The sequence below is a fragment of the Megalopta genalis genome, chromosome 11, assembly GCF_051020955.1.
Source record: "Megalopta genalis isolate 19385.01 chromosome 11, iyMegGena1_principal, whole genome shotgun sequence".
In the NCBI taxonomy this organism is placed as follows: domain Eukaryota; kingdom Metazoa; phylum Arthropoda; class Insecta; order Hymenoptera; family Halictidae; genus Megalopta; species Megalopta genalis.
Genome location: NC_135023.1, coordinates 14,016,702 through 14,030,189, shown reverse-complemented (window position 1 = coordinate 14,030,189; position 13,488 = coordinate 14,016,702). Strand labels below are relative to the sequence as shown.

At 44.8% G+C, this 13,488-nt stretch overlaps 1 protein-coding gene across 5 annotated transcripts in view; it reads right to left on the bottom strand.

Annotated features, from left to right (window-relative positions):
• Myo10A (unconventional myosin 10A) overlaps positions 1 to 13,488 on the bottom strand; it is a 112,129-nt gene that overhangs the window by 82,463 nt on the left and 16,178 nt on the right. For 3 of the 5 annotated variants that reach the window (XM_076525369.1, XM_076525367.1, XM_076525368.1), the window contains exon 3: positions 6,018 to 6,128. In XM_076525369.1, coding sequence (XP_076381484.1) covers positions 6,018 to 6,128 — 111 coding nt within the window. Of the gene's footprint in view, positions 1 to 6,017; positions 6,129 to 7,393; positions 9,350 to 13,488 lie in introns of those variants that run through there. The other 2 variants (XM_033468149.2, XM_076525366.1) reach the window with 1 other exon arrangement.

The following is a 13,488-nucleotide window of genomic DNA, read 5'->3' as shown; positions in this document are numbered from 1 at the left end:
ACCACCGCGGTGGAAATTTTTTAATCCGACGCCCGTGCGAGACCGCTATCTATAAAGGGACACCGTCGAACTAGACTCCGCTACCAGCGCACAACAATGCATCCGAAGTCGAACATAATGCACTACTACAGGCGAGAATAATCGATGCCGATGCTGAGCTCACCGGCGACCATTTATGATTATTGTGCGGATAAAGGCTGAGCGAGAATTTATTCATGACTCGACACCTAATAGAAAATTATAGTTACGCGACACGTGTAGTTTGGATTTGATGTATGGACTGCAGATCTTTGTGCAGATTTAACCGAATTTGTTGCAAATAGGAGCTTCTTTCCTTCTCCTTCGAATAATTTTCACCTTCTATAATCCGATATATTTTTATATTATTCGATAAGAATATAATTTATAGTTTCAAATAATTCATGTAACTTGAAGCCGTTGAATCTGGGAATGCGATATTTAGATATAAATTAACAACGGATTTACAATTTTTGAGAAACGTGAATTTAATGCAACGTGTGAGATTAAAATTAAAAATTGCAATGCATAACATGTTTTACTACGAAGGAGAAACGACGGAACGAAATACAGTAAATTCTACCTAATTTTGCTTCGACTTCTAAACAACAATGGACAATTTGGAAAGAGGAGATTAATTGATTAGTCGAGTCACGCGGCTTATTTTTGTAATCGCTGATCGTCAACAATTATAAAAAGATTATTTTAAGTGTGTAAGGTTATGCATAATCATATCTTCTCTTCCCAAATTGTTAAGTTTTGTTTACAAGCTGAAGAAAAATTAAAGAGAATTTACTGTACCGTGTTACTGCTAAAAATGAAATGATATTAGAAAGAAAACACTGATAAATAAGTGTAACTTTGAATTTACGATGAACTATAAAGGGTTAACCAGGGTTAATGTCGTCGATATTTTATTTCATACCTCTCCTGTTTTAATTGAGGCTTAATCAATCTCGACATAAATGTAGAAAATTACGATATTTTCAAAGTCGTTGCAGACTCTCGCTTCACCGGAAGATAAGATTTGACAGAATTGATTGGATTTACAAAATATTGCCCTCGAACAGCTTGAATCCGTAATAAAATCTGGGACTATGAATAATTTTTATGAATATTCGTTAGTCGTTAGTCGTTAACAAGATTGTACGAACAGATCGTTAACATGTTATTTAATGAATCCTTCCATGTGTTGCGGACTTTTAATGTGTAGTTAATTATTACTGGCATTTAATGTCCATCCCGGAGTCGCCATTATCTCAATTTATTAGAAAACGGTTAGGTCAAAGCTAATTCGCCTCGCCGCAGCATCTTTACCCACGTTTCGCAGTAAGCATGCATCTTCAATTATACGATATAAGCGTAACATACCAGAACCACGCTAAGAGCGTTTCTGTAACTACTTTCCTGTTTTGTATATTCTCTATTAGTATTCCTAGTTCGTATATTCTCTAATAGTCACAGTTACACGCCTGTGCATTCGTAAAAATAGCAACATCAACATATCGAGATCAATTTTTATTACAGAAAATGGAGTTATTTCTGCCAATGATTCTTCAATAAAATTCACCTAAACAATGGCTTTGGTTACTAGCAACCACACGAGGAGATTTCGAAGGAATGTTGTAAACACAATCGGAGGTAATTTAAAGATTCCTAACAAACGTGAATTGTATCAACAAGTGGAAAACATGTTACATCACGTTGTTATTTCAAACTTTTAACGTCGATTGCGATGTTTACAACTTTTCACGTCATTTGGACGTAAACATATTACATTTTGTTTTCGTCTATGGTTTTTTAATACCATAATTGCTATGGAGATCAATAAACGAAGTCAAGGCGACAAGTCCTTGTGCTTGCAAAATTGTCCTCAATTTACATAATCCTAACTAGACTGCGAATAATTATGCAAATTGCTTCGTACGCGGTTTTAAGGATCAATTCATGCAAATGGGAATCGGATAGGAACTATTCTTGCACTGTATCAATGAATGTTCTTCGTTCAGCTTCATAAATGCGTCGAGTTTGCATTGCTCGGTGACATTTGTTACGAGCCATAAAAATTCGTCTAATCGTCTGTGCCATCGTTTAGAAATTTAACTTTGATACAATCGTTCGCCGAGTGTTTCTCATTAACAATCACCTCATCTAAATGAATCGATACGATGTTGATTTATTCATCTATTTTGTTCCTTTTTAATAAGAGAATTTAATATATCTTATCCGATCTAACTTTTTTATCTCGTATAAAAAAGTTGAAAAACGAGAGCTTCTGATTTTCTTTGTCATTTCAAATGATGGCAAAATTTAAAAGAGTGTTTTATTTATTCATACGTTTCAATTATTGAACAGTAAACCAGTCGACCTACCATTTTCAAAAAATTCTATAAGCAATTTCAAAGTCTGAATTTCTCCTTTGCTCCATCATTTGCAATATATCGCAAATAAAATTTGCACGATACGGATTTTATGCGTTTATGGCAAAAATGGATACGAGAAATATAAAGCAGAGAGCGGATTAAAAGAAACTAAGAACGTTGACGTATTGACATCAGCTTATTAACACCATTTAAGGAAGTAAAAACATTAGCACCGACGTTTTGCAATCGATGCAGACAATTTTTATTTTGCATAAAGATCCGCGGACCGGTGATAACCGTAACTCATTTGCGCAGCGATGTTCGAGCAGGGAAGAAGAGTAGCGTAATCGACGAAAGTGAAAGACGGGAACGCGAAAAACCCGGGGACACGATGTTGTTGCCAATATGATGTCCTTGGAGCTTGAAAGTGCAGGAAGGTGTTGCAAGTAGCCAGCGCGCTGCCCCTTTTCGATATGCACTTTCACGCCGGGAACCGACACATCGATCTGCTGGAGTAATTTTCCAAGGTACCCGCACTGGCGGAAGTATTTCGCGGTATTTCGCCAAGTATGCGCGGTATTCGACTTTCTATCTGGGACCAGACGCATTTGACTAGCCCGTTAGCTGGCCACACGATGGAAAACCTGTGTTTTGCTCCTCCTCGTCTAACGCGCTTGTATCTTGCGCGCGAGCGTTCGCGATACCGCGGACGTCTGCTCTTTCTTTTTCGTTCTTCTGCCGGTAACGGGTCTGCGAAGCTAACCAGAGATCCCATAAGCACGAACCTATTGCTGCTCGTTGCGTTTTACAATAACGCTCTGCCCGGCGGTTGATCAACGTGCTCGGAATTGTCGCGGAATTTATTGAACCATTGTGTAGGCGACACAATGAGTTCGAGTAATGGCGCGGAAGGAGAAGTGACAATCTTATTGCAACCGGCTCTCTCAGAAGTTTCGAATTGTCGAAAGATCTCGGAAGAACCTTGTCGCATTTCGGTCGACGTTCTCGCTAAAATATTTCTCCTTGCACCGTGTCGTAAAATTGAAAATATCGTCGAGCCTTGAGCGCTCGAAATCTGACGCGAGAGCTTTTATTAGTTTTATCGTATAAAATGAATTAGGTTGTGGAATAGTTTCGAATGTTGCCGGCTGGTGGATTCCGGCGTGGCATATGAAGATTAATTGCGACACTTCCTGACTGATGATCGCATCGATGGAGAATGAGCTGTTAGCGAAGGCTGTTATACAGTGTTTTCACTCGCGGTGCAGTATAGTGTCTAATAACAATTTAATGATCGACGTTAAACCTGAACCGGGCTTTCAAAGTGTGCTCTAAAACTGCGACAACTCGATTAACATGGCCGATGAATAATCACCGTCGAAGAGTCTCACGAAATCTAACTAATGATTATTAGGACAAATATAACTATAAAGGCGCCATTAGTTTTCTTCGCAGTTAATACGTTCGGTGCCGCGTGAGTCGCGTATGGGAGACGCTGATTTTTAACTAGGTTTTTGAAATTCATTTTTATTGTAATGTATTGAACAAATTGAATGTTGCTGGGATTTGTAGAATACAAAAGCGCCGAACCAATATTACCTGTGTTAAATTTTCACTTTCTAGTTTCGGTGTAATTAATTAAATGACTTTGATATTGTGTGAATTTTTCGAGCTAATATTCGGCACTTAATGCGGTTAAACGGGGAACAGTCGAAATACGACGAAATTATTTTATCTGTTCTATTATCTGAACTTCGTATTATCAATATTGGCATGATTGCACGCATATTTCATATCAATTTGTTCAAACATAATTTTGAAGATACTTCACGTAGACTTCCTAGTCTTTTTGTTGTTCCCAGTCATTTATTTAATCGAATTGCCGAAAATTGACTAATTAGGTGATCATTTAAATGCATAATATGCCATTGTACTTTGTTCGATCTTGTTTTTCCTCATCAAGTGATAAACAGATCATCCCTGATATTCTACTTATATTCTTATTTTACACGATTTCGATTCAACACAGTCTAAGAAAACACATTCAATTCCCTTTCTATGCGATTTCGTTTGATTTAGCACGGTTAAAAAAGTTATTCAATCTAAATTTTGAGGACAACTATTTCCATCAACCGTGGTTCTTCAACCCTATTTTTCTATGCATGTTTCTATGTTTCTTACACGGTTTTTTCTGGAACATATCTGCCGTGTAAAAAGAGAATCCGGATAATAATAAGATTAGCTCCGATAATGTGCCGCAATAAACCGCGTGCATCAAAGCAACACCCAACATTTTACCATTCCCACTATCTCGTGCGACAGTTGATAAGCATACCTTCTCTGTTTCTTGCTAACGGTTACGTGCTTGCTCGGCAAAGAGAAATCATTCTCGACTAATCCGCAAAGCGGTAGAAACAATTCCGTATCTAAAGCTGCATTTACCGAAACATTACAGCAATCAGACATTCAGAATTGCTACCGGGACATTCAGAATTGCTCGCCGGGACGTTCGAATTGCTACCGAGAGACAATCGAACGATCTACATAAGAGGTCGTCGACCTACAAAGTATCGCCGAGAAAAAAAAATCGCGCAACTCCCGTATCACGTTTTCCAGGCATTCGCGCCGCGACCCAGATCGCCGCCGTAAACAACCATTCTTTCCCCATTGTGTCCGTGCCAAATTGTTCCAACAAAAAATCAATAGAACATAGTTAGAACCGTCGGCCGACCGCCCGGAGCGAGCGTCGTCGTCTTAAGGAAATGCAGAATAACCGGTTGTTCCTTGGCCTCGAAGTGGACCCCGGTATTGTTGACTAGCACATAGTCTAGCACACTTTTATCCAGTTCCTCTCCTATCCCTTCGCGATAATAACACACGACGCAGTTTCATTGTTGGCCTGTCTATGGGGAGAACGGTAAATGTCCGATTCCTATTCAGTCTGGAAAGAAACGAGCCAGGGCTCGTCGTCGCAGTTTTCTGGTCCTTTTTTTTATTACGGCCGCTCGGATCGGACACTTGCATATTTCGCCGGAGCTTAACAAGAACTATCTTTTCTAGCCGGTTTCACGCGAGTATGGTCGTTTCTAAAATTTTAGTAGCAGTTTATAGCGTTTCTCTATTGCTGCTTTTCGGTTTTAGTTTCGATCGAAGATACCTGGCTTGGATTCTCTGTCATGTTTCTCTGGGACTTAACGAGAACTATCTCTTCCAGCTGGTTTCACGCGAAAACAGTCGCTTCTAAACTTTGTATAGCGTTCTATAGGTGTTTCTTATGCTGATCTCTGTCCTTTTTTTTTGACTGAAGACTTGGATTTTCAGGAATGATTCGAGATAGAACTCGATAAGTTACTACGATAAGACTACTGCATTCGGTGTCGCTCGAAAGGATTGATGTCGAAAACGCAGGTTTCTGTTCGACAACGAAAGACAGATACACCCGTAGACATGCCATCGGGAGCTTGCGCAATTTATCCGACCGATCGTTTGAATCTCTCGTAAGATTTATACACGTACGTGTGTGTGTGTGTGTGTACACACGCTCCTGTGTCCCCTTTCCACTCGTCAACGAGCTCGCGGAATGTTCATTCACATTGCATAATTTTTATCGATCACAGATGCAGATATTATCCGTACCTTGCCGGCGATCACCGCTTGCACGGAGAGCACGTTGGCGGCTCTGTGGTACTCCAAAACCTCGCCTGGCAGCACGTGGCCGACACCGGGGTCGAACCACACCAACTCTCCCTGGAAAACACAATTAAATTGTAATACGATCTTTCTTATTAAGATCGACAGGGTAATCGAAAATAAGCGCGTGAAAAATTCGAAACTGCTGCTCAGCCATCTTCGTTTTACACCTTCGCCCACTGTGACTCGGTGCAACATTCAATTCGCATATTTATTTATCATGATTTTTAACCAAATTTCAGTCTTAACAACAATATCGCAACAACATGTTGTTCTGGTGTTTCTACTCCGTAATCGAAGAGGTTTATGCGTCATGATTTTCAATTTTTACTTCACGCATCAGAGACAATTCGATCTCTTTAAATATCGTTATCAAATTGTTATAAATTAGTTCAATATTTGTTATCAATTTGAATAGAAATATTGATATTTCATTTATAATGATTCAAAGTAACATCGATCTTTTTATACTCGTATACAAGATTTGATCTATAGAGGGTTACACGTTGATGCATGATATATCCAGATTGAAAGAACACTTAAAAAATCTTTACAATTTTTTGTCTAAAACACTGGAATTCTGTGGCAGACGAGTGTAAAAATATATAAATTATAACACTATTATAGACATTTTTATATACATTTTTCAGAAAGATTCGGAGCAGAATATTAATTAGTGATTTGAAAATCAGTCATTCTTTCACAGTCGTACAATGCTTGTAGACACACCGTGTATTTCCAAGTAAAGTCTTTTCTGTGTTTGCTGCAAATAGTTTAAGAGAAACTAGATCTATGACCAAGGCTGGAGCCAGCTCCTTTAAAGAGTTATTGCTTTTAAGTGTCTGGTCTGTTAACGACATCGATTTATATAGCAATGTGACACAAAAATTTATGAGTTCCTGGAAAATGAACTTATCCCACGTTTTCTAATATCTTATTTCTCGAACATCTCTCTGTGTATAAATAAATTTGCTTCCGCTCTTTTGCTCAATACATCGAATCAAACGCCAAGTTACGCGATCCCAGAATATCTTTCTAGAAAGTTCAATAAAATTCGCCGTATACTGTCCTTCCAACGTATGCAAAGCTATAACACGTTCGGCAAAGAAAGTAATCGTCAATAAATTCGCTCCTCTTCTCACATTTTTTACAACGTTTACATCGTTTCTATCATTGCAAAATGACCCATCTTTCATCCTCGAGCATTCATCGATACTCTACGAATCCTTTAAAAAAAATGCCTTCACAGCATCGAGTAATACAGATATAGACTACGAAAACAGAAAGAAGCATGAAATTTTGTCTGAAAAGAGCATGCTAACCGTTCTCACATTCCAAGTCGGATAGGACGCTGCACTTTCGTCCTTTCTCGCACTGGCACTCGGCGACTGAACTTTCCTCTTGCCGGTGCAGAATCCGAAAATCGATGATGTCGTTACGGGCGAGTTCGAGCGGGCGCTGTTCGCGTCGTTGAAAGCTTTCACGTGGCTGGCCGCGGACTTCTTCACGTAGTTCGATCTCTCCTTGCTCTGTTTCGACGAGATACCAGTTTCTTTGGACAGCTTCCTATGACACTCGGTCCCTGGCGGCCTCTCGTTCGAACACTTTCTCGAGCTTTTCACATAACTGGGAAGAGTCGTGGCCAGCCTGTTGGCTGCGCAAGCCTCCCGTTGATTTACGCGGTAGTTATCTATCAGCCTGCTCTGGGACTTGGACCTGTACTTGGTCGCCTCCCTGGACTTGGTCCAATTGCCATCGGATCGGTATTCCATACTGTTCGAGCCGTTTCCACGCGATAACGCACTAGGTTCCTTCAATCGGTCACTGTCCACTTCACACAGGTTCCTGTTCTCGTGAGCATCGAAGTCCTTGCCCTGATAGGACTGACTCTCCGAGCGATAATCCGCGGAGTCCTCGGTCCTGGAGCTGTTCTGCTCCTCGTACGCGTTCTCGCCCTTCATGTTGTCGATGATCCTCCTGCGCGACATGGTCCTGTGGCCGGAGTCTACGCGAACCTCGTGCCTACCGTCACCACCATCTTTCGGATCAGCTTTGTTATCATATCTCTGAAGACTCTTCGACGTTTTCCGAGACACTTTGGCGTAAAGGGCATTCCGCTGGGGGCTTCCTCTCATGTCAACGAGAGGCAACGTGGCCGATTGGTACGGCGCGTCCGGGACAGGGTCCCGAAGGTGTCTTGTAGTCGTCCTGAACTCGACGTCCACGGCCCTCTCTCTGACGAGCGTGTTCCCTGGTCTGGAGTATCTGGTCAGCGTGTTCAGGGACGACTGGGAGCTGCGAGGTGTCCCGGTGTTCGTGGGCAAGGACGTCTTCCTCCTGCGTATCCTCCCGTAAACGGGCGGCTCCTTCCTGACAGCGTCCTTGGCCAGCCTAGGGCTGGCCCAGTCCTCCGCGAAGCGCGATTCTCTCGACGCGTGGAGTATCTTGGGCAAGGTCGACGGTCTGGGCACAAGGCCGCTGGTGACGTCCTGCAGCTTGCTGGCGACTGCCAGGAAATCACAGACTGACCTGGACTCTCTCTCGACCTCTCTGCCCCACCTACCGATCCTCGGTCGCGGGACGCTCCTCGAGAAACTGGAAGAGGTGCCACCTTTCGCCTCTGAACTTTCTAGCGTCTCCTCCACGCGACTCCTACCACGAGAACCGCCGACTGGCGCGTCCACGCTGGCTCTTCTGCGCAGAATGTCTTGTCGCGAGATCTTGCGGAATCCCTGAGGAGCCTGGGCCACCCTACCCGGCTCCCTCTGCGATCTCTTCGCTATCGAGGGCAGGGTCTTGGGCCTCTCCTGATCCTTGTCAACGTCCGCGGTCCGCCGCCATCGGTGACGCAACGCTTCCGAAAACCTCGCGCCGCCATCCTTCTCGTCCTTGCTGTACCTTCTCAGGATGTCTTTCCGCGACACCGCCAAGTCTCTCGGAACGGTGTGGAACACCTCCTGATTGGCCAATCTCTCGGCCCTCGGACCAACGTCCAGCCCGGCACCTGGGTCCAGGTTCCTCGCGCGGCCGGAAGCCTGGTGCCTCCTCGCGCGTTCCGCCGATCCGCTGGAATTTGGAGCGGAATTTGTATCTGGGTCTGGGCCGGCGGAATTATGCAACGCGCGTCGAACGGATAACGGTTCCGCGCCGGCGTAGAAAGCTTCCGAGCGCGTGTTTCGTGACGAAAACCGATTCTTCGAGGTCGACGATCGCGTAGACCGGCGCTCGGGCTTCTTGCCGCACGCCGCCGTCGCGGCCTCCATGTTGCTCGCGGCCGGTCAACGCTCGATTTCCATCGGCATCCTCGCGGACTTCACCAATCCGCGGGGCCCCCGTTCGATTGGACACCCGTTCAATTCTCGATTTTCATCGCCACCGTTTCCTCCTCCTCCCCGTTCGACCGGCCGGGCTCTGAAAATCTCGGAAAACGAGAGTCGAGCGCGACCAGAAGAAGCGTTTTTGAGCCGACCACTTTCCGTCACCGAAACCGGTAGCAATTAGCGAACCGTTCGAACCCGTCGGACACGCCGTTCGTAGTCATGTTTAGACGGCCCGCGAGCCGCGGCGTACTGCTGAAGACACTTTTAAAAGGCTGCACTAACGGGAACGTCAATTAAATCACGAACAGACCACGGAGCACGTAATTCAGCCAACCAGTCGGCGTTTCCAGCGTATGCCGGTCTCGTTTAACACCAATTAACACCGGGTACCAGGAATCCGCGTGAACCTGACATTGTTATCAGCCCGAACGGTACGGGTTTGCCCGGGTACCAGTTTCTTGACCAGATGCTATCGGAGGCCGGCTTCGTCCACCGCGGCGTTAATACGATCCGGTGTGGGACACCATCGGCGCTAATTTTTACCGCATAATTAGCCCGCGGGCCGAAGCGGTCGCGCGCATTATTTACCGCCGCCGGAGTTTCTCTTCGACGGCCGCCGATTTTTCCCGTGTATCGAGCCGGCGAACGCTTCTTTATCCATCGTCGCGGTGATGCTGCGGGGTTCAAGGTGAACGCAGAGGATGCCCCTTCCGCTTGCTATTCTTTCTATTTGCAGAGAGTCTCGGCAAATACGGAGCTCAGCGTCCGGGGATGGGGAAAAGGTGTCTCCTAGTCAAATCCAGGTGTCAGTGACCCGTACTTTCATTCCACATCGGCTGCGTCACGCCGATCATTTCGTCGTGCAGAAACGTTCCTCCGGCTATCGTGTCCCAATCGCCGACTAATTAGCGTCCGCAGAGCGATATCGTCGCCGGGGATCGTTCGACGGAGGTGTTCTCCGATCGGCCAGCGATTATCTCGATCGTCGCGGTCGCTCGGGAGAGCTGCGGCCGCTTTAGAAGCCGATCACGATCGGTCAAGATTCGAGACAATCGGGCCTGCGCGGCGTGCTCGCGCATTTTAAACCAGCTTTAAAGAAGTTAGGAGGTCGCCGAGACGGTCTACTATCCAGCGCATTGGGTCACCAGTCTCGAAAAATTCGTGCTGCCCGCGTTGAATTCGTTAACGGTCTCCGGAACGCGACGTTTCGGGAATGCGAGCGTGCGCTCCACGGGTGTTGACGCGCGTTTCTTTGTCCGGACACGGCGGATTCGACTAACGCGGAGTTCGTCCCGCGGCGTTGTGAATAGTCACGGGTAGCCTGACGTCCTCATGTTCAGCACCTACGACACTCCTCCGTTTGCTCCACGCCGCTGCGTCTCTCGCTGTCCTTCGACTCGTTTCACAAGCAAGCCAGCCAGCCAGCTTCACACACCGCCTGGCACCTCGAAGAATCGAATCCGCTTCGCGCGGATCCCTCGAAAAGCCGGGGATCTCGGGCTTCCACCTCGCGCGCTACTTCGCGTTCGCGAAAACCGATCAGCGAAACGGGGTCAGCCGGAAACAGCAGCCGCGACCAGGACTTCGGGGCTCGAAGGGACACGCGTCGGCGATGCGTGCGACGAGCAATCGAGTCGACTCCTGGGATCAGTGATCCAGGCAAATGGCGGCGGCCAGGAGGAACCGGGTACCGCGATCCGGACGCGAGGATGCTCGATGCAACACTGGAAGTTATACGCCTCTTCTCCGCAACAATTGCTGCGTGTGCACAGTGGCGTACAGGTTTTTTAATTAAGCCGGCTCCCGACTAATTGCGCCGATGCCGGATCGAGCCTCCGTCCCGGAACCGGCCCTTCAGGGCCCCCGCGGTACTTCCGGGTCCGTTCCGACCCGTTGCTTAATAGGCTAATGATATCGCCGATGGGGGGAGGGGAAAACTGCTCGCTTTCCCGGCGGAAAAGCCGCCGCCGAAGAGGTGCTGGCGCCAGTGGATCGAAGTGCTTTGGGGTGGAACCAAGCGTGCCTCTCTTCTTATATAAATTACGCGCTAAATACGAGTAGGTACGCCTACGTGGAGCTAGGCTGGATATAGGCTGCGGCCGCGGCGAACGGGAAGCGATTCTCTAACTAGCCACCGTGGCGAGTTGCAGAAACGGCCGCGGCTGTCGATGGTAAAAACCGATTGTGTTCAAGGAACCGTTCGAGCACAAGCTCATACGAGCCCAAAGCGGAGAAGATTTATATTGGGCAACGGTTTCGCTGCCGCGGCCGTTGCATTAGATTACGGTTCGATTGCTTTTTTTACGTTTCTTTTTCCGAAATTTTTCGAAGACGCGCGCAACGTTATCTCGATGGATGCTATCGCGCCGATTTTCTGTCGGCTTCCGTAATTTTGTGCGCGATGCGCTCGCTGTTGCTCTGTACGCTGACACTTGTCTTGCTGGATTAGGTTCCGCGGGGTAGGTGCCATCGTGCAGCCGCAAATGAACCTGTTACACGAACCGACTCCGCTTGATATACACTTCTCGATGTAGTAAATTCCATCTAATTGGCGCTCGGACTGTACACAAAAATGGATAGTTTGGGAAGAGGAGATACGATTATTCGAGCCCTGCAACACGTTTTTATAGCTACCGATTGTCAAGAACTTATAAAAACGAGCCGTAAATTGTCCATTTTTGTGCACAATTTGAGCGTAAATTTGGAAGAATTTACTGTACTTCGTATTCAAAATCTTTCGCAATGTCGGTGTTAACGCCACGAAATAACGAAAAGGTTTTTCACTGTAGAATAACTATTTATTATTATGCTTGTACATTAGAGAATTTACTGTTTCACGTGTATATTAAACAATTGATCGTTATATCTGTAGATCAAGCAACTCATCATTATATCTATGTATTGAGCAATTTTTTTATTATATCTGTAGATCAGATAATTTACTATTATCCTAGACTGTATATTAGACAATCTTTAACTACACCTGTATATTAAACAGACAGTCGAATACGTAACTTGCAGTTTGACTGACAAGTTTGTTAATTCGTAGAATTAAATTTTCATGAACGAACTTTGGATCCTTGTGTAGAATACTTTCACATTTTTCGTTGCACGGAATACATCAAAAAGTAACCAAAAAAAAACTGGGGAAACTGCTTTAAATAGATCAGTTTTAGAAAAATAATGCTGCAGTGGTAGAAACACAAGAACATTGCGTCCAATTTAATATGTATTCGTAATGAAACGCCTACTATAAGGAAATTAGAAAGGAAGCTTCCGTTAAAATCTAATTATGCTGATGGAACACATTTGCGCTACGAGTCTACTATCTATTTAGATCGTAGACAAGAAGCAGCAGATATTTTAAAACAAAAGTGGAGAGTGTCGTTTCCCGTTGGATAAACAGTAAAGCATTGATAAATATTGATGAAGAAAATCCAATTAACTGTATTATCCAGTTTGCGAAGTGGCTATACAAACTTAACGATCCGAAAAAATGCTATTGAATTTAAATTTCCTCTTTTATCGTTAACATTTCTACATTTCTGATCTCATGGGATTACAAATGTTACAGCCTGCCAAGTAATTATTATGCATTTCGAATATAATTCTAATAAAACTGTTATCGCTTCATCATTTTCATTGCAAGAATCTAGGTTTCCGTTCCAAGGATTTCCCATGAGTATGACGCGTACGCTTAATCGATTTCTAATTGAAATCGAGTAAAATGAAATAAAAATCAAACGAAGGTCTGTCGAGCCAAACCTTGAAGAATACAAAAAAGAAAAACGTGCATCAAAGAAACATATTCGACTTTTATCGAGTCGGAACTGCTCGGCGACCACTTTTCCGACGTTCGGGCAGATTTACCCGCGTTCTCACTTTTACTGGCTCAGTATTACACGGGCCCAATCAAGAGTAATGAGCCCGCGAATAATGGAGGAAGACATCGTCGTCGTGCAGCGTAACCGACATTATAGAAGATTGGAGTAATGTAACGCACGTCGCTTCGGCTTCGTTAACTAATGTGCCACAGTTCCTTTTGCGATCATTGAAAACAGTACGGACTATCGAACTGCATGTCAAAATATCTTGTA